This window comes from Miscanthus floridulus, chromosome 10 (genome assembly GCF_019320115.1).
Source record: "Miscanthus floridulus cultivar M001 chromosome 10, ASM1932011v1, whole genome shotgun sequence".
Lineage (NCBI taxonomy): Eukaryota > Viridiplantae > Streptophyta > Magnoliopsida > Poales > Poaceae > Miscanthus > Miscanthus floridulus.
In genome coordinates this window covers 9,368,764-9,391,355 of record NC_089589.1, presented here as the reverse complement: position 1 = coordinate 9,391,355, position 22,592 = coordinate 9,368,764, and the positions used below count along the sequence as shown (strand labels likewise).

Sequence of the window (22,592 nt, the reverse complement as noted above, 5' to 3'; positions counted from 1 at the left end):
CCGTATCTAGAAATGCATTCAGACGCGGAGCTTGTTTAGCGGGTCCGATGGAGTCCTCTATAGAGACTGGTTGTGTATTCCTAGTTGCCTCTGTCCAAAAATGCTATAGTTACTAAAAAAATCTTTTTTGTAGTAGTGATATCATTCCAACTTATACATCTATATCTATACCTAATATTAAAGAACAAAAATTTCTCTCCCCTATTTTATTTGTCCATCGTACCCTCTATCACTATTGGTGTGTCCCTCCACTCTTCGTAGTAAAAGTATCTTAGTCAGTTTTACTAAGGGTCTGTTTGGGACTGCTCTACTCCACCAAAACTTGCATTATTAAAGGCGGGCATTTCTCCCTGGATACCCCCTCCATTAACAGAGGTGACACCCTTTTGTGCCCATCTCTGTTAATCAGGGGGGTGTCTCCCAAAAATTTTTTTGTGCTAATGTTTAACTAACCCCAACCGGTAAGACAACAAACCAAAGTCTTTCATTTATATCCTAAAAAGAATCTTCCATTTGAGCCATATTCTTAGAGCATCTCCAACAATTTGGTAAAACGACTCCTAATCTTGATATTTTAGTACAATAAAAAAACTTATTCTAAAAACTCCCAATCCTAACTCACAATCTACCTGTGGATGAAAAAACAGAGACATCCACATGCAAACAAACGTGGACGACTGCAACTCTTATCATGGGCAGCGTTCTTTTTCTTTGACACTCACCTTCTTTCTAGGTTCTGTCTTTGAGTTTGGATTCTGGGGATAACTGGTAATGGTCAGCCGTGGATGGGGGGCAACCACTGCCACCGCCTATGAGGTTCATCGGAATTGAATCCCTTGACACTATTTTCAAATATGAGAATACTAGAGGTAGAGCAGGCGATGTAGATTCTGTTTTGGAGATTTTGGGTGTGTTAGGTGCCCAAATGGCTGGTGAAGGAACCGTGACGCCTAAGAGTGGGGGGTGAATTAGGCAACTTAAAAATTCTACTTCTAAATTATGGCCTCTTTTTCTAACCCTAGCAAAACCTATGCAATAGATAAACTATCTAGATCTGCAACTATGGTTTTGCTAGTGTGTTGCTATCTCTACCGCAAACGGAGTAATACGATCAATATAAATGCGGAAGCTAAAGAGCAAGGTAGAGATATGCAAACTCCCGTCGACGACTCCGGTATTTTTACCGAGGTATCGAGAAGCACGCAAGCTTCTCCCCAGTCCTCGTTGGAGCCCCTCGTAAGGAATCTCTCGCAAGGGCCAAACTCCTGGTCGGGTAACTCCGTGGATAGCCTTGGGTCTTCCCCACGTGCAAGTGGGTCTCGGACGTGCCTTCCGGCAAGCCTCTCCCGGATGCTCCCCGCCGTCTTCACTATCAAGCTTCCGGCCAAAACGCCGCGGGCCTTGTTCCCTCCGGTACACGGTGGCGGCCACACCACAAACACGGTTGGTGTGATATCGCAAGACTTCAAGCCCCTCCGATGTACAACAATGGTGCGCGTAAGCACCGAGTGGTAAGATGTATGCAAACCTCACTAAACACTAGGCCTAAACCTAGAGCAAGCACATAAGCGGTGGTCTAATCAACCTAAGCACTTCGTAAAGCACCTACGCTAATCACCTAATGGAACACTAAGCACTATGTAAGTGGAGATCACTAAAATGGTGTATCAACACCATTGGTATGTTTCCTCAGCTCCACATATTACAAATGGCCGGTTGTGGGGTTTATTTACAAGCCCCATGGAGAAAGTAGCCATTGGGGATAAAATCCTGCTTTTCTGCTACTGATCGGACGCTGAAGTCGTCCTGACCGGACGCGTCCGGTCGTCCCGACCGTTGAACCGCGAACCACTAATCGGACGCTTCCAGCGTCCGGTCACCTGCCACCGGATGCGTCCGGTCGCAGTTTCGCCGTTCTGGAACCTCTCTGTACTCGATCGGATGCTGATGCCCTACGTCCGGTCGGTTGCCGCCAGCGTCCGGTCCAGCGTCCGATTGCCTGTCTGCTGAGCCACTGGTCCAGCGTTCGGTCGCCTGTCTGTCGAGCCACCGGTCCAGTGTCCGATCGCGCTTCCAGCGTCCAGTCCAACGTCCGGTCACCTCTGTGAGCTCGTTTCTTCACGATCTTGCGTACAGCTTGGTTCCTATCTTCATGCTTGGACTTTGCTTGATATCTTGGGTCTTTTCTTGTGCTCCTAAGGTCTTGCTTATGGTGTTGATCATCGGATCATCACGTCGCCTTCGTCCAGGTCACGTCTTGCATCCTATTGAACTACAAAATAAACACTTGCAAATTTATTAGTCCAATTTTGGTTGTGTTAGTTATTAAACACCAAAATCCAAAGTAAATGGACCTAGGGTCCATTTTCCTTACAATCTCTCCCTTTTTGGTGATTGATGACAACACGACCAAAGCAAGCAAATAATAAAATTTTGAAAATAAAAAAACTACCTACTTGCTAGGATGCAATGCAAGGGACAAGATTATATTAAGCTAAAAGATACTACTTGTAAGACTATGTAAAAACTTATCTTGCCCTTGCAAATGTCCCCATGTGGCATTATGGATTTAAGCCTTGCTTCCTACAAATTCTCCTATTACATAGGCAATCCATAATCCACTATACTCCCTTTTTTGGACCATTACACCTTGTATTAATGCTTGCCTTTGGTCCTCTAAATTCTTCCTTTTTGGAATTAAACACCGAAAAGGAAGACATTAGTGGCACAAGGGAGGGTCAAACTTTGTGATCCTTTGTATGTAGAAAGGAATAGGTTACAAAATTTGACTCTCACATTATATAGATTAAGCCCCCCCTAAATATATGCATACATATGATAGAAAGCAAAGTATATACATAATTAGCACATTATTGCACAAGGGAATTTTATCTATATAATACATGGAGAAAGCATATAAATATCAAAATGAAATCAACATCATGATATTGGTTTAGAAATACCACATGTGGAAACCAAATTGATTTCTACCACTTGCAATAGGTGGTGGATATTTGAAGTATGATGCTTAGCTTCGGGGACTCTATTTTCCTTGCAATGAGACTACTACACACATGATAAGCTTAAAAAGGTGTTAGTCTCAAAGTATCTAACTTGTAGAGCAATCCTCCCCCTAAATTTGTGCACACAAGTGTAGAATACTTTGTAGGAATCATGCACATTGATTTTAGAATCAAAATACCACTTGAAAGATGACATCTCATGAATGTGAGAATCATTTTCAAAATAGATATTCGGGAGAGATTATCTACAGTTTGGACTTTTGCACATATTAGATGAACAATTGTAAGATAAGCTATGTGCCGTGCTCCTAAACAATTTTAAACCATGTAGGTTTGCTCCAAGGGTTAAAAATGAGACCGAGCAAGCCTACCATAAGATATACCTAATGTATGCATGACAAAAATATAAACATGCAAATGCAAACATAGGCATGAATAGTAACTAGTATGCTTAAGATATCAATTTGTAAGAAATACCAATTGAAAGATGTACCAATTAAAAAGTAATAACATCTAGTTACCTAACATGGGAAGGGGAATTTGGGTCCATAGTATTCACTAACCCACTTGACAATGATTTTGTCCATCATGATGCACCCCATGAAATGCACCCATACTTTGCCAAGTCTCCAAATTCCCCGAAGTCCGACGGACTTCTCACTTCCCTTTCGGGATCCTAACCTTCTTGGTGCTTTTCATATTGGAAATGATTTCCTTTGGCACCCAAAAGTGTTTGACCCCAATGTTGGCTTGCTTGTTCACCTTGATGGCCACCACCTTGTTATTTTTCTTCTTCTTCAAGAGATAAGGTGTGGAGGCCTTCTTGTCCACCTTGTTGGTGTAGGTGTTGGAGAGCTTGCTTGTTTGCTTTTTCTCCTTCTTTGATCCTCCCCCATTCTTCACCTTGCAATCATAGGACTTGTGACCTTCCTTGTGGCACACGTAACAAACCATAGTTTGTCCTTCATCAAGCTTCTTCACTCCCTTGACGGTGTTATCTTGATGAAGTTGGGTTTGCTTTGCCTTGCCTTTCACTTAAGTCAAGTCCTTGGTGAGGCGAGCTACTTCTTGCTTGAGTTGCTCATTCTCCTTTGCAACCTCTTGTGTGCATGTATCTACAACAACTTTCTTAACACAAACTTGGTTGCACAAAGGTGAGTCTAAACATAAATTATTACAAGAAGTAGAGGCATCCTTTTTAGACATGTTAAAGATAGAACTTTTCATTTTAGATGCCTTGGTGGGGGTTGTGCTAACGGCTTCAAGATTAGCAATTTTATTAGTTAGCTCATCACAATGTTTGCACATGGTTTCCATTTTAGCAAGCAAACTATTATATGCTTCTTGTGAGCTAGCTAACTTTTCTTTTAATTTTTCATTTTTCTTTACAAGTTGCTCATCATTGATTGTGCATGCATTTGTTGTTGCACTAGCCTCAAGTTTCTCAATTTTAGTAGATAATTCAACATTGAGATTAACAAAGTTCTCATATTGTTCAAGCAAGGTTTTGTATGCTTTTTGTGAACTATCTAGCTTTTCTTTTAAACTTTTGAGCTTCTTTTGTTGACTGGTGCAAGCTTTAGCATAATTAAGATTTTCTTACATAATTTCATGATAAGAAGGCATATCATCATCACTATCACTCTTACTAGAGGAAGAGCTTTCGTTACCTCGTGTCATAAGGCACACACGAGAAGAGCTTGATGATGAGTGCTTTCAGCCTCGCCTCTTGTGATGGGGTTCTTCTTCACTTGAAGAATCATCCCATGACCTTATTGATGTGAGAGCTTGATTCTTGCACACCTTCTTCTTTGTCTTAGGTGTGGGCTTGTTTGGACAAACTTCCACAAAGTGCCCCAACTCGCCGCATTCATAGCATCCTCCCTTTCTTTGCTCATTTCTTTGATTTGTGAAAATGAAATCTTGGATTTGGATGGGCACACCCTTGACATTTAGCCTTTGGATCATCTTCTCCACCTTGTTGATAAGTTTGATTGATTCTTCATCAAGGTCGGAGTTGGAGGAGGAAGATTGATCATCATCACTTGAATCTTCATCATCATCGTCATCTTCTTCTTCATCTTCACTTGAGGAGCTTGAGCTTGAGCTTGTCTCAATTTTCTTGCCCTTCATCTTCTTTTTCTCGCTACATGCGAGAGCTTTGCCTTTGCTCGATGAAGAGGCTTCTTCTTGACCCATCTTACGTGACATTTCAAATGCCACTAGCTTGCCAATTACAATGCCCAGGGTCATGGTGCTCAAGTTCTTCATGTTGTGAAGGATGGTGATGATGCTTGCATATTTCTTTTGTGGTAACACAGAGATGATCTTCCTCACGATGTCCGCATCATCTTGCTTTATTAATCCTATTGAATGGAGCTCATTGATAATTAGATTCAAACAAGAATACATGTTACGAACAAGCTCATCATCATTCATTGTAAAGGAATCATAATTTTATTTAGCTAGACAATATTTTTGCTCACGGACATTACTTGTGCCGTCATGGAGCTCTTGGAGTTTTAACCAAATTTCATGTGCCATATTTAAAGTGAATGCTTGGTTAAAAACATCCATACTAAGTAATTCAAACAAGCAATTTTTAGCTCTAGCATTGAAATGCATTTCTTTTTCATCAATCTTTGTGGGTTTTCGGGATTCTTGATGGGTTTCATCCCGTCACGAGTGACTCTCCATACACCCAAATCAACCGCCTCAAGATGGCAAGCCATTCTAGCCTTATAGTAAGGGAAGTTAGTGCCATCAAAGTGCGGAGGCCTAGAGGTATCTATCCCAACCACTCTAAATGGCGTTGGCTCAACGGCGGTTAAGCCAAAGGTCCAAATTGAGCCAACCGGCTTTAATACCAATTGAAGGGACCGTGACGCCTAAGAGGGGTGGTGAATTAGGCAACTTAAAAATTCTATTTCTAAACTATGGCCTCTTTTTCTAACCCTAGCAAAACCTATGCAATAGATAAACTATCTAGATATGCAACTATGGTTTTGCTAGTGTATTGCTATCTCTACCGCAAACGGAGTAATACGATCAATATAAATGCGGAAGCTAAAGAGCAAGGTAGAGATATGCAAACTCCCGTCGACGACTCCGGTATTTTTACCGAGATATCGAGAAGCACGAAAGATTCCCCCTAATCCTCGTTGGAGCCCCTCGCAAGGAATTCCTCGTAAGGGCCAAGCTCCCGGTCGGGTACCTCCATGGATAGCCTCGGGCCTTCCCCATGCGCAAGTGGGTTTTGGACGTGCCTTTCAGCAAGCCTCTCCCGGATGCTCCCCACCGTCTTCACTATCAAGCTTCCGGCCAAAACGCCGCGGGCCTTGTTCCCCCCGGTACACGGTGGCGGCCACACCACAAACGCGGTTGGTGTGATCTCGCAAGACTTCAAGCCCCTCCGATGTATAACAATGGTGCGCGCAAGCACCGAGTGGTAAGAGGTATGCAAACCTCACTAAACACTAGGCCTAAACCTAGAGCAAGCGCATAAGCGGTGGTCAAATCAACCTAAGCACTTCACAAAGCACCTACGCTAATCACCTAATGGAACACTAAGCACTATGCAAGTGGAGATCACTAAAATAGTGTATCAACACCCTTGGTATGTTTCCTCAGCTCCACATATTACAAATGGCCGGTTGTGGGGTTTATTTATAAGCCCTATGGAGAAAGTAGCTGTTGGGGACAAAATCCTGCTTTTCTGCTACTGACCGGACGCTGAAGTCGTCCTGACCGGACGCGTTCAGTCGTCCCGACCGTTGAACCGCGAACCACTGATCGGATGCTTCCAGCGTCCAGTCACCGACCACCGAACGCGTCCGGTCGCAGTTTCGTCTGTCTGCCTAGCCACCGGTCCAGCGTCTGGTCGCGCTTCCAGCGTCCGGTCCAGCGTCTGGTCGCCTCTGTGAGCTCGTTTCTTCACGATCTTGCGTATGACTTGGTTTCTATCTTCATGCTTGGACTTTGCTTGATATCTTGGGTCTTTTCTTGTGCTCCTAAGGTCTTGCTTATGGTGTTGATCATCGGATCATCACATCGCCTTCGTCCAAGTCACGTCTTGCATCCTGTTGAACTACAAAACAAACACTTGCAAATTCATTAGTCTAATTTTGGTTGTGTTAGTCATTAAACACTAAAATACAAAGTAAATGGGCCTAGGGTCCATTTTCCTTACAGCTGGCGGCCACCAAAAATCTTCAACTGAGCTTGTTTTCTCATTTTTTATATTGATTGAAAATGTTGCAAAACTAGATTTTTGGATTAGTTTTTGATACTGTTGGAGATGCTCTTAGGCCATCACCCACGCACCAGGATTGGGTTACAAACATGACATTTCTTTGACCCTTAGTGTCCAAAACTTCGAACAATTAATTATTTGAACATCTAAATAATTTCAAATAAAAAAGAAACAACTAGTACAAATTGTTCTCTTTGAAAGCTATTACCACTACCACACAAAAATAGTTTTAAAAAGGGTCAAAATCAAATACCACATGCTTGATTTTTGGTTTTATTCGCACAAAACTACGTATGTGGGGATTTGGACCTGTAACCTCTTGCCTTGCAAGGCGTCCCTCCTACCAGCACACCTCATAGTCAACTATGACCAAGTATAGGATGATATCCTTTTGAGGTAACATCTATGATCTTTCTACCAAATATTTTTGTTTCTAAACATTCTCAAATAAAATAAACTGACTACAAAGTCTTAGATCTCATCTAGCACTACAAACTTTGATATAAGGTGTATCTCTATCCAAGGTCATTTGATAAAATCCAAAAAAAATGAATTTCAAAAATTGAGAATTTAACATATATATTGGCATTGGGTTATCGATTTCAAATAAAAGAAGTGGTCAACTATAAAGTTTTAGATTTCATCAAGCTAAATTTTGTTTCATCTGACTTTATTGTGGCCACTTCTATCAATTTTCAGAAGAAGTTTTATTAAGCCAACCATCCCTAAAAATTGATCTTTAGAGGTGGTTTGTAAGTTGCAATACGTCACAACATTTTATAGATGGTTGACCAATTTAACCGCTCTTGAAAAGAAGAAGAAGAAGAAGAAGAAGAAGAAGAAGAAGAAGAAGAAGAAGAAGAAGAAGAAGAAGAAGAGACATTCCTAGAAATTTGTGTTGTATAGTACAATTTATCTCCATCCGATTGAGTCAACGAGAAGGCTATGAGTTTTGGAATGAGTTATAATTACAAAGTATGGACGTTAACGTTCATGATTGGAACCAAATTAGATACCCACGCTATATCCATACCGTGGGCTCGTGTTAAGAATAGTCGAAAAACATGAACATTCATATGATTCGAACCAATACCGTCAGCTATGTGTGTTTTTTAAGTTGTTTTATTACTCTCAACTATACTCGATGGTTACACCCCTTGATGCATGTGTAAAGAAATATTTAAAATAACGGGGAATTTTATTACCATGAGCAAACTTGATGTGCAGTGTTATCTACTATGACTACACCACTAGGCTAGCTAGTCGATGAATACATCCATAAGGTAGGGTCCAATCCTATTCCTACGTATACATCGTTGACACAGGCTGGCTATTGGTAAATGAAAAGTGCACCTCTATTGTGATCCTAGAGCAAGCCAAGTTGTGAGTATGACATATAGATGACATGACATTACAAATTTTATTTAGTATATAACATAGTTGTTTTGTAAATTTAATTGCAAAAAATATAACAATTCAAACAAGGGGAACTACGATTTAAGAGATATAATAGTTATATAGGGTTGGTCTCAAGCAATAAATATAATTAAGGGTCTCTTTGAATCTACTAGTGCTAATATAGTTAGCAGTAGCTAAAATTAGTGCTAACAGATAAAAATAAACCTGCTAATAGACCAAGTAGCTATTAGCAAGAGGGTTGTTAACTACTTGTTCGACTAGCAAGTGTTCTGCTATACTCCGTATAATAGGTTCCAATCACCTATTAGCAACATATTAGTAGAAGGATTATTCAAACATCTTCTACTAACAATTAGCTAGCTAATTAATATTTACTAGCTATTAGCTATTAGCTACTATCTCCGTTCCAAATTAAAAGCCATAAAAAACCAAAACGACTTATAATTTGAAACGGATCGAAGTAGCTACGGCGACATCACCGTATCTTGCATTGTATGTAATTTGGGTGGCCAAAGGATCTCGGGAGCAGCAAATTCTCTAGCTGTCTAGCTAAGGCACTCTTGTGCAACTTTAGCAGTTGCCTAACTGTAGCACCAGTCGTAATCTTTTTCGAGAATTAATTAAAGAAGATGACGCAAGACGTCCGGCATATATACAGCAGAGACGATAGTACAGTCGTTGCAAACGGCCGGGTGGACCGGATATTGCACTGCATTGGTGGCGCACTACATATTCAACCGTCTTTGGATGGACACGGAGTCCCGTCGGCAGAAAGCAGCAGCTTGCATTGTTCCAACGACGACGACTGCATGCACCGCCAGCCATTATAAAGAGCCGATCGAGCTGGATGCTGTGTGCCTGCCCATACCATACACCCGTCTTCTCCCCTAGTCCTGGCCGTCGTCTAAGCACCACACGCGCACGCCCGCCGAGCGCGCGTCGGCGTCGTCGCCGGGGCACGAGCGGGGGCCATCCATCGCGACGCCATACAAGCATGGCCACTGCTGGCGGTGCTGCAGTAAGGTCGCTGCTGCTGGGGGCCATCGTCTTCCTGCTCATCGCCGCCGTCGCACAGTCGTCGGCGGCGGCCCGTGGTGGTGTTACGTTACGCGTTGACCGTCGCCACCAGGTGCGCTCTCCTCCTACTCCTTCCTAGCTAGCAGGCTATACTATATACTGTTACTGTAGGAGGGCTAGTAGCAAATAATAACATTCACTCCGATCCACATATACAGAGAGTTTTCTTTCTTATTACCACTAATCATTTTTTACAAAATAGTTTAAGAAGCTAGCTGCCATAAATTTTCTTTCCTTTTGAATAATAATTAATCTCGTCATAAGTTACTGTGCTATATATATCCTCCTATTACTGGCGATCATCACTGAGCTAGCCTGTTCATTTCGTGCTTTGCCACCCATTTCTGCATCATGCATGCAGGTGGTCGTCGTGGACAACGGCGTGGTGCAGGTGACGCTGTCGAAACCGCAGGGCCACATCACCGGCGTCCGCTACAACGGCCAGCGCAACAACCTCCTGCACTACACCGGCGGCCAGCAAAACTCGGGAGGGTAATTAGTAGATAGATATATAATAGATGTCTGTAGAAAATTCTACGAGTATTTATTTTATAATTATAATGTTCATTCAGAATTTCAGATGCCGTAATAATGATACAAAATTAAGTTCTGTTGCATGCATACATGCAGGTACTGGGATGTGGTCTGGAACTACCCTGCCTCCGGTCATCCAAGAGGAATGATCGACATGTGAGTGCTGGATAATCTTTTTTTTTAGTATTTATCTATCTCACCTCCTTGGTGTGTGTGCTGATCACTGCCATGTCTGCAACTCTAACTGCTTCAAATTCAAAAGAGTGTCGCTACCTGTTGCTTACTCGATCTGTTAGTTATTCGCGTAAAAAAACATTCTTGGAAGTTGGAAACAAGCACGGTCAGTAGTCGTGACGTGAGAGAAGATTGGTTGCATTTTCAGACAGCAAAATTGTCTAAGTACTGCATGAATGTGCACCGAAAAAGATGGAGGTATGCATGCCTGCAAAGAGCAACAGGACTGAGCGACTGACCAAAGCTAGCCCTCAATCTCCTCATCCACATTCAGCAAACTGCTCCGGCCTCCAGCTCTGTCTGAACGTATACTGGTTGATTGATTCATGATCGATACTCTAGTTGAGCTGAAGAATGTATTTGCACATGTTCACAAGTTGTTTCCTTTGGAACTTTTGTGTGTATTATTAAAGGGCTTGTTCGGTTGTTTAGGATTCATGGCCTGGAACTATTCCTGGCTGAAATGATTGTGTAATTTGTATAACAATTTATGAGCTGGATTGGTTCCTGCCCCATTCCTGAATAACCGAACGGCCCCTAAGTAAGCTGCATCTGCATAGGTTGGAAAGTACCGAGTTCAACGTTGTGACCTCAAGGGAAGACCAAGTGGAGCTTTCTTTCAGGAGCACGTATGATCCATCACGCCAAGATAGTGTCCGGCTAAACGTTGACAAGAGGTACCTAGTGTAGCTTTCTTCTTTGCATTCACAATTTCAGCTTATTCTTCATTGTTGAACAAACACAACTCTTTGAGTTATATGCCTCCTCTGAAATAAACTACACACAAGTTACCTGTCACATTTCCGAAAATAGAGTAACTGTAAACTGTTGTCGTTGTTGGTTCCATGCATTCCAGGTTTGTAATGCTGAAAGACAGCTCTGGGTTCTACTGCTACGCCATCTTCGAGCACAACAGCAGCTGGCCTGCTCTCAACATTTCAGAGGCACGGCTGGCTTTCAAGCTCAACGCAGACATGTCAGTAGTATAGACTAGAGAGTACCCATCGACCCATGCATTATATCGCTCTGCACTTCACATCACAAACTTGTGTGCATGATATATATGTAGGTTCAACTACATGGCGATCTCAGACGACATACAGAGGTACATGCCGAGCGAAGCAGACAGGGACGCGCCACGTGGAGCTCCGCTGGCCTACAAGGAGGCCGTCCTGCTGGTGGACCCCGTGGAGCCGCAGTTCAAGGGGGAGGTGGACGACAAGTACCAGTACTCGCTGGACAACAAGGACAACGCCGTCCATGGCTGGATCAGCAGCAGCAACCACCCCAGCATCCCGGCCATGGGGTTCTGGGTGATCACCCCCAGCAACGAGTTCAAGAGCGGCGGGCCCATGAAGCGGGAGCTCACCTCCCACGTCGGCCCCACCTCCCTCGCCATGTTTCTTGGCACGCACTACGTCGGCGACGACATTGTGCTCAGCCTCGGCGATGGGGAGCACTGGAAGAAGGTGCTGGGCCCGGTGTTCATCTACCTCAACTCCAGCCCCAGCAGGCGGGCCGGCGGCGGCGGCGACGTCGTCCGCGGCCTCTGGCACGACGCCAAGGCGCGGGCGCGAGCGGAGGCCGGCAGGTGGCCGTACAGCTTCCCCGAGTCGCCGGACTTCGCCAAGGCAGGCGACAGGGGCTCCGTCACCGGCACGCTCGTGGTCCGAGACAGGTTCGCGAGCAAGGGCGACGTGCCGGCCGCGGCGGCCTACGTCGGGCTCGCCGCGCCCGGCGGGCAGCCCGGGTCCTGGGCGACGGAGTGCAAGGGCTACCAGTTCTGGACGACGACGGCGTCGTCCTCCGGCGCGTTCAGCATCGGTGGCGTCCGGGCGGGGGTGTACAGCCTCTACGCGTGGGTGCCTGGTGTCCTCGGAGACTACGTGCACACGTCCACGGTGACCGTGACGGCAGGTGGGGACGTCCACCTCGGCGACCTCGTGTTCATGCCGCCGAGGTCCGGCCCGACGCTGTGGGAGATCGGCGTCCCGGACCGCACCACCGCGGAGTTCTTCGTCCCCGACGCCGGTCCCAGGTACGCCAACAACAGGCTCTTCCTGGGCAGAGACAGGTACAGGCAGTACGGCCTGTGGGAGAGGTACGCCGAGCTGTACCCTAGGAGTGATCCTGTCTTCACGGTTGGGCAGAGCCATCACTCCAAGGACTGGTTCTTTGCACATGTCACAAGGTGTATATATCCTGAATTTTTTTTGAGCAATAATGTATTTATACTGAATTACTGGCACGTACTGAAGTCTGAAGAAGAACTCTGCCAGTGCTTTCGTTTATAGATTGGTTTTGCATGCTGCAGAAAGGTTGGCAATCGCTACGTGCCCACGACGCGGCAGATACGGTTCGACCTGGGCCGTGTCGTCGCCGACGGCAACTACACGCTGCGCATCGCCGTCGCAGCAGCCCAGTTGTCCAAGCTACAGGTAGCTAGCTAGTAGTACCTGCTTTAACTGTTGAAACTAACAAGGTGCGTGCGTTAGAATGACAATCCTGAATTAACTGTTGAAACTAACAAGGTGCAAGTGAACGGCGGCGGCGGCGTGTTCACGACGCCAGAGTTCGGCGGCGGCAACGCGATCGCGCGGCACGGCATCCACGGCGTGCAGCGGAGCTTCGAGGTCCGGGTGAGGGGCGACCAGCTGAGGCAAGGGGAGAACAGCATCGGAATCACGCAGACGAGGGCGTTCGGGCCCTTCTTGGGGGTCATGTACGACTACATCCGCCTCGAAGCGCCTGCCTAGCTAGCTAGGAACGAGTCATCATTCAAGACTGTATTGTTATTATTTGTTATATTATACCAGTGCGCAGTGCAGTTATGGCTACGGTGGTCGGTGGATAGACATGCGGGCTGAAGCAAGAGGGAAAATGTAGCCAAATAAAGTACCTCTATTCTGTGCTAATAGCTAGAAATTGCATAGGGCTTGGCAGTTTTGGGACATATTCAATTACTGATACATAATTAGTTCTGAATTTCCTCACAAAAAAAAAAGAATTAGTTCAGAATTATTTGAACACATGTATATGTTTCAGACATGTATATGTTCAGAATTACTGAAGCAGACACTAGTAGAGAACAGACCTTTGATCCAAGGGTCAAACCAGGCTCTAGTCCCGGGAAATATTGCGCCCGAGACTAGAGAGACCTTTAGTCCCGGTTGGTGGCTCCAACCGGGACTAAAGGTCCTTGGCCAACGGCTCCTGCGCCAGACCGTTGTGGCAGGGGACCTTTAGTCCCGGTTGGAGCCACCAACCGGGACTAAAGGTCGACCTTTACTCCCGGTTGGTGGCTCCAACCGGGAGTAAAACTCTTGTCCCGGCTAGTGGCGTGGCCCAGGACTGGAAAGTGACCTTTAGTCCCGGTTGGAGCCACCAACCGGGACTAAAGGTCCCCCCTATAAATCCTGCTGGCTGTCTTCTTCCTCCCCGAGCCCGTCCGAGAGCTTCAGTTCAAATTTAAGCAGTGTTCTTGCTCTTTCTCCGTCCATTCTTCGATTCCTCCATCGATTTCTTCGATTTCTCCGTCGATTCTTCGGTTCTAAAGGTTACCAACTTCATACTCTCATGTTTCACCATTGTCTTATCTCATTTTGTTCACTATATATATATATGGTTCTTTATTGTGGTTTTTTTTTCATTTGTAAGCAATTTGAGCTCAAAATCACTTCAAGCTTGCATATTTACATGAAGGAAGGTTAAAGTAGCTATTAAAAACTAATATTCACCGTTTATTTGTAGCATGCATAGCACACTTCATTGTTTAGAGATATAGAGAATTTTAGAGTTTTTTTAATTTTATTTGTTTATAAAATGAGAAATTTATAGTGTATTAAAAAATGAGTATAGAGAGTAGATGACAACTGCTTCCGGGTCCTCGGCCTCTCATGGGTTTCCAAAGCGACTAGGCCGGGCAATTGGTGCATATTTTTGTAACATGTTTTTTAGTAAAGTCTAAGTCTCTAACATGTTTTTTGGCTGCAGGAGCTGGACCTCGCATTTGACACCTTGGATGTAAGCCACCGTCGCCACCATATATAATTCATTTATGATGGATTAATTGCTCCAACCTTTTGTAATCGGATGGATGCATGTGTCGAGCCCTCGTGCTGGCAATCTTGTAATGCGATTTTGTGCTGAGCCATCGAGCTTGGTGGAGCATGGGCGCGGCCCGGTGTCTCGTCGCTTCCTTCTTTTTGCGCGGTAGCTTATGACGACTAGTTAGAAAATTGTAGAAAATCCATACTAGTTGAACTTACGGACCATGTTCAGCTCGGCGAGCATGTTCTCTGCCGAGCGGTAACGGACGTCAAGGAGGAGCTTTGATTCTACGAGGGAGAGCGGCAACGGTCGTGGAAGACCGTGTTCCCTTCCTCGTAGAATCGGAGCTTTTCCATGGCCAAGTACGGTGCCGTCCGGTGGAGAAATGCTCGCCGAGATGATCACGTAAGCAAGGTCAACTAGTACGGATGGTTATTTATTCACACGTCCCGATATCGTCGCAGTAGTCTGTCAATCACCGTACCCAAACGTAGTATATATATAAATATAAACGATAAACGATTATTATGTGTGTACACTCCCATTCTTCTATTAACCTGCGGAAATATCATGTGAATTACTTACCTGCCGCAGTAAAAGACGAGAACACAATGACCATAGCCACAGCCATGAAAAATGCCAACGACACAACATTGTTTAGAGTTTTTTTTGTAGCATGCATAGCACACTTCATTGTTTAGAGATATAGATAATTTTATAGTTTCTTAATTTTATTTGTTTATAAAATGAGAAATTTATAGTGTATTAAAAAATGAGTATAGAGAGTAGATGGAAACTGCTTCCGAGTCCTCAGCCTCTCATGGGTTTCCAAAGCGACTTAGGCCGGGCCTCCCTCTCATTCCATGCGGCAAGTGTCGTAATGAGACAAAGATTGTGATGGAGTACCGAGTGAAGAAGGAGGGTCCCAACAATGGTCGTATCTTATACAAGTGTCCGGATCGCAATGTGAGTTATTTTATCGTATTTTATGATTATGGTTAGTTTATACATATTTTCATGATAGTTGTGATTAAAGTTCTAATTTTTTGTTTTAATTTTAGTGGGATGGCAGTGGACGATGTTCAGGCTTCTACTGGGAGGAAGAGTATTTTGAACTCGTGCAAAAATATCTTGTACAACAGGCAGATACGGCGGCTAATGAGGCAGTGATACAGCCGAAGAAGCCCAAAGATGTTGCACAATCGGGGGATCTGTCTGTTTTAGTTGAGATTGGTCGCGAAATCCTTGTGCTCCTGAAATGTATTTTAGCCTTAGTTCTTTTAGTGGTAGTTGAGATTGTCTACATTGTAGCGATGCTTTCATAAATTTGTACCTTTTGTGGTGGCACGCATGTTGTATAAATAATTAATTATGATCTAGGTTTTAATATGGTATTTATATCATGTAATGTAGATGAGCCGGCATTGGATGTACAATGCTGATCGCCGCCCCCAAGAGTTCATTGATGGCGTGCATTCTTTGTTACGTGCGGCCGAGGCAAACAAACGCGATGGTTTCATGTGCTGCCCATGTGCCATATGTAAGAATATGGTGGAATATCCTTGCTCAAGGACTCTTCATTCACACTTGTTCAAGTCGGGGTTCATGCCAAACTATATTTGTTGGACGAAGCACGGAGAAACCGGCGTTGTAATGGAAGAAGGTGAAGAAGAACAATGGGACGACAATGATATTATTCCCGATGAGCCTGCTGATGATCTTTGTCAGGTCATTCGTGACGCACAAAGAGAATGTGAAAGTGAAAAGGAGAAGATCAAGTTCGAGCGGATGCTAGAAGATCACAAGAAATTGTTGTACCCAACTTGTGATGCAGGGCAGAAAAAGTTGGGAACCACACTAGAATTGCTGCAATGGAAGGCAAAGAATGATGTATCTGACAAGGGATTTGGAGAGTTACTAAAAATCCAAAAGAAGATGCTTCCGAAGGACAATGAATTGCCCGCCACTACCTACGAAGCAAAACAAGTTATATGTCCTATGGGGCTAGAAATCGAGAAGATACATGCATGTCCTAATGACTGCATCCTCTACCGTGGCAAAGAGTACGAGAAATTGGATGCATGCCCAGTATGCCATGCATCGCGGTATAAGATCAGGTGAGATGACCCTGGTGATGTTGAGGGCGAACGTCCGCGAAAGAAAATCCCTGCCAAGGTTATGTGGTATGCTCCTATAATACCACGCTTGAAACGTCTGTTCAGAAACAAAGAACATGCAAAATTGTTGCGATGGCACAAAGAAGACCGTAAGGTAGACAATATGTTGAGACACCCTGCTGATGGGTCCCAGTGGAGAGCAATCGACAGAGAATTCCCGGAGTTTGCAAATAACACAAGAAACTTAAGGTTTGCTTTAAGTACAGATGGTATCAATCCTTTTGGAGAGCAGAACAGTAGTCATAGCACTTGGCCTGTTACTCTAAGTATCTACAACCTTTCTCCTTGGTTATGCATGAAGCGGAAGTTCATTATGATGCCTGTGCTCATCCAAGGCCCGAAGCAACCTGGCAATAACATCGATGTGTACCTGAGACTACTTATTGACAAACTTCTCATTTTGTGGAATAAAGAAGGTGTACGTGTGTGGGATGAGTACAAACAGGAACACTTTGATCTGCGAGCATTGTTGTTCGTAACAATCAATGATTGGCCTGCTCTAAGTAATCTTTTAGGACAGTCAAACAAGGGATATAATGCATGCACACACTGCTTCAGTGATATTAGAGGTGTATTCTTGAAAAAATGTCGAAAGGTCGTGTACCTTGGCCATCATCAATTTCTTCCTGCAAATCACCCCGTAAGAAAGAAAGGCAAGCATTTTAAAGGGAAGGCAGACCACCTGACCAAGCCTCGCAACCAAACCGGTGAGGATGTACTCGATGTGGTCAATGATGTGAAAGTCGTCTTTGGAAAAGGACATGGTAGCCAACCTGTTCCGAACAACACTAACGGTCACGCACCCATGTGGAAGAAGAAGTCCATATTTTGGGAGCTACCCTGTTGGCAAGTCCTAGAGGTTCGCAGCTCGATCGACATGATGCACCTAACGAAGAATCTTTGTGTGAACCTGCTAGGCTTCATGGGTGTGTATGGAAAGCCTAAGGACACATTTGAAGCACGACAGGACCTGCGTTGTTTGAGAGAAAGAGGCAACCTGCATCCAGAGAAGACAGATGATGGATGCCATTACTTACATCCTACCAGCTACACTCTAAGCAAAGAGGAGAAGGAAATCATGTTTGAATGCTTAAACAACATCAAGGTACCATCTAGATTCTCCTCGAATATAAAGGGTATTATAAATGTGCCAGAGAAGAAATTCTGTAACTTAAAGTCCCATGACTATCACATTCTCATGACGCAATTACTTCTAGTTGCATTAAGAGGAATTCTACCTCCAAATGTATGTCTAGCCACCGTGAACCTATGTGCATTCCTCAATGCAATTTCTCAGAAGGCAATTGATCCAACTGATCTAGCTAAACTACAGAATGATGTGGTTCAATGTCTCATCAGCTTTGAGTTGGTGTTCCCTCCTTCCTTCTTTGATATCATGACACACCTCCTAGTTCACCTAGTCAAGGAGATTTTCATTCTCGGTCCTATGTTCCTACACAACATGTTCCCCTTAGAGAGATTCATGGGAGTCCTGAAGAAATATGTTCACAACCGTGCTCGCCCAGAAGGAAGCATCATCAAGGGCTATGGAACAGAAGAGGTCATTGAGTTCTGTGTTGACTTTATTCTTGACCTTGACTCGATTGGTGTTCCTGAATCGAGACATGAGGGGAGACTAAGCAGAAAGGGGACACTAGGGAGGAAAACATATATTGGTACGGAGGATGATTATTTCAATAAAGCGCACTACATAGTTCTACAGAACTCCTCTTTGGTAGATCCGTATATTGAGACACACAAGGATCTCTTACGATCTGAGTTTCCAGGGAAGACTGAAGCTTGGATTACGCATAAGCACATAGAAACTTTCGGCGGTTGGTTGCGAAAAAAATGTCAAGGTGATGAGAGCATCCATGAGCAACTATATCTATTGGCTATGCAACCATCATGGCATATCGTCACATACAAAGGGTACGAGATAAATGGGAACATATTCTACACAGTAGCCCAAGATAAAAGGAGTACCAACCAAAACAATGGTGTCCGCATAGATGCCACAGACCCGAATGAGAATAAGCAGACATATTATGGCCGCATAGATGAAATATGGGAACTAGAATATGCACCTACTTTGAAGATCCCATTGTTCAAGTGCCAATGGGTCAAGGTGACCAGAGGTGGGGTAACAGTAGACAACGAGTATGGAATGACAACAGTAGACCTTAGTAATATTGGGTACAAAGATGAACCATTCGTCCTTGCCAAGGATGTGAATCAGGTGTTCTATGTCAATGATATGTCTACCAAACCAAAAAGAGAGAAAAACGATAATGACTCAACCAAAGAGCCAAAGCATCACATAGTTCTTTCAGGGAAAAGAGTCATCGTGAGAATTGAGGACAAGTCGGATATGTCAAAAGATTATGAAAAGGATGACCAAATTCCGCCCTTCAAAGTGAACAAAGACCCTAGCATCTTGGTAAATGATGAGGACACTCCATGGTTACGACGCGATCATAACCAAGGGACATACATAAAGAAGAAGTTCACTGTTGTGCCCACTTGATGATATAGTGATTTAATGTAGTGTGTGTTTGAGATATTATGTAATAATTATGAATTCAGATGTTTATTATGTCATGTTTTAAATTAAATCAATGTTTGATTTAGTGGGATTTCACTCTCGAAAAGTTAAATTAGGATATTGAGTGATGAAAAATTAAAATATTAACGTTAAAATGATGTGAAAACAAATTTCCTGTCCAAAACCAATAGTTTTAATAATTTTAATTAAACACTACATTTTTTGCATTAACGAAATAATAAATATTAGTTACATTATGTTTTATAATTATAACAAAAATAAAAAAAAGTTAGGTTATAGATTTTTCCTATGTGCAATAAAGAAAAAGAAAATCCATATTTTTAACAAAATAATTTTATACCTTTTATTTAATTTACTATGTATTTAACAAGACTATTGCATTTTATTAAAAAAAATTTGCTCAAAACATGCGGGAAATGAAACTGCAGCCCACCTTTACTCCCGGGTGGGAATCCCACCCAGGAGTAAAGGTGGGCTGCAGTTTCGTGGCCCGCCAAAAAAAACCTTTTCTCCCGGTGCGTGTTACCAACCGGGAGTAAAGGTATTACTCCCGGTTGGTCACACGCACCGGGAGCAAAGTACCTTTACTCCCGGCTGGTGGCTGGCACCGGGAGTAAAGCTCCCTAGTACATAAGCGCCAGTGCCTGGCGTAGATCGATCCCCTCCTCTTCTTCCTCGTTGAACAACCACCCTTTCTCTCTTCTTCCTCGCGCCGCCGCCGGTCGCCACCCCACCTCGAACACCGACTCTGCCGCACACCGGTCGCCACCCCACCCGACGCCGGTCGCCCAGCCCCCGTGCATCAGCCCGCCGCCGTGACACCGAAGCCCGCGACTCGCCTCACCTCGTGCGGCCACCGATGACCTTGTGCGGCCCTCCACCGCTCGCGCCCACACGACTTCGTCGATCTACCTCCGCATTCGTGAGGTGAGCTCTCTCGGCTTTCTCTCTCCTAGTGCCTAGGGTTTCGCCATTCAGCATCCAGTCACAGTATGGGCATGGCGGGGTTGCATGGCTGTGGCGAGGATGATGGCACGGTGTCGTGGCTTGCTTGTGGCTATGGAGTTTCGCGGCCAGGAATGGGGGGATGGCCGACGCGCGGTGGCGTGCGAGCTGAAGGAGAGCAGAGGAAAACGAGGATGATGTTGTGCAATTTTTTTTTTATTTTTTTGCAAAACATGTAATTGAGAAATTGCCTGGCCATTTTGTGGATGACGTTTGTACTGTGTTTTGCAAAACATGAAAACGAGGATGACGTTTGTACTGTGTTTTGCAAAACATGAAAACGAGGATGACGTTTGTACTGTGTTTTGCAAAAAAACATGTGGACATGCATGCATGATATATAATATACTCCTTTTGATCACAGCCCCAGCCCGACGCGCGGGCCACACCCTCCAGCGCATTGATCGCAGCCCCGGCCCGGGCCGCTCCGCGCCGACGACGCCCTCCACCGCACCGACACCGCCCCGCCCTGGCCCGCCTCATGTCGTCGTCGTCAGCACGCCGGCCACCGCGCCGACATGGCCCGGCCCGCTCTGCTGCGCCAACCACTGCCCCGGCCCACTCTGCGCCGACGTCGAGACCACGCCACTCATCTTGCCGTACGTCCTTGTCCTCGATCGTGATCTGTCGCACCCAATTTTGCAAAGCAAAACCAAGTACTCATATATGTGTGCCCAGAATGTCCAAACACACACATATATCACAAATTACAATAGTATCAAAGTAAAGTACTTATTACATCGCATATCTCATCATAAAGTTAAATACAAAGTTTGCTCGAAGGCAATATTATTAGAATCATAGCGGAGTAACTAGCCCGACTGCCACAGGGACTCCAACTGGTGAACGTCTCCCTAGTAGTCCTGGACATCCTTCGGAAACTCTTCATATCCATTATCTGTTACCCATCCGGGATTTTCATTGGATGTAAAGCAAGTGTAAGCTCACCATGCTTAGCAAGTATATCAAAGGGGTTTATGAGGCTCAAATAGGCTTGACACTATTTGACTGTGGTTCGCAATTTTAGTTGATCAATTTTTTTAGCAACCTGAATTACTACTTTAATGAACAGTCCCAATTCCCAAGTGGTATTAAAGTATCATCAAGCTTTATCTCAATTCCCAACCATCCATCATCCACAGTAACCACTAATCTCGAAGGATCTAGACCGCTCGTATCCATGAGCATGGCTGTTATAATAGGTTAATTATTTCTATAGAAATTGTACATATTTACCCACCAAGCTGTGATTCCCAATGCCGGGGTTCGCGAGACCCACTACACCTCTTCCTAGGAAGTGTGGCAGAGTTTCACTATGAAACCCTTAGCTAGTTGCACTAACAGATCGTAGCTACAAAGGAATGGCACACGTAGGCATCGCAGCACGGTGCACACCCTAACAGAAAAAGGAAAGATACCCTCTTACCCCTTACTAGAGCTACAGACAAGCTAGTACAAACTAGATAATAGGTTAAAGTTAGAGCCATTTGACACTCAGGGTTGTACGGTCCCTCCTGGGTTGCCGCTTTAGGATTAAGTCCTTATGGAGAGGCACTAGAGTACTCAACCCCATACTCCAGCCCCCTATCTATTGCTAAAAGGTTCCATTTTATCACATTGCATATAGTCTTTAAATATGTTTAACAATTACTTCATGTTAAGCGCTGCAGCATCTATCCAAAATGCCTACCCAATAAACCCAGGTATCAAGGATATGTGGTACAAAGAATCATCTAGGTAAAGTCCTTAAAGGCAATTCAAATTAAACTCATGCATGAATGTAAGTGGTAGTATTTCATAGGTAACAAGGGGCCTTTGGTACACTTGCCTTCCTCAAAGTCATCCTGGGAGTACTGCTGATCCTACTGGGGGGTCCTCAGTCACCTCGAATGGCTCACCCTCTAATCGTGATCCAATCATCAATCAAGCATCATTCCAATCATTACATGCATACAAGATAGAACTCCATTAGAACAGTACACCAAACAGTGAAAACATATGTTGAAAAGCTTACAGATCTATTCTACACATTGCTACGAACACATGAGCAAAAGAATCACTCAAATCGGACTTAAAACGTGAAAGTTATGCATGAAATAAGATGTAATGGCAATTCTGTAAATAAACTAACCTATTTTTGAACTAAAATAATTAAAAATCTGAATTTAAATGAAATTTGGACCGGGCATACTATTTCTAGAAATGTCAGGGTTCTAAACGAATAAAAATAGGACTGAATAAAAATTAATTTGAAC

The 22,592-nt window shown here is 44.2% G+C and overlaps 1 protein-coding gene across 1 annotated transcript; it reads left to right on the top strand.

Annotated features, from left to right (window-relative positions):
• Positions 1-10,126: 10,126 nt before the first annotated feature.
• On the top strand, positions 10,127-13,334 carry LOC136487627 (rhamnogalacturonate lyase B-like). The gene is made up of 7 exons (XM_066484736.1): positions 10,127-10,263; positions 10,402-10,461; positions 11,100-11,216; positions 11,396-11,515; positions 11,609-12,730; positions 12,854-12,977; positions 13,071-13,334. Exons 1-7 carry the CDS (start codon positions 10,127-10,129, stop codon positions 13,293-13,295), a joined length of 1,905 nt encoding a protein of 634 aa, XP_066340833.1. The 3' UTR covers positions 13,296-13,334.
• Positions 13,335-22,592: the final 9,258 nt, after the last annotated feature.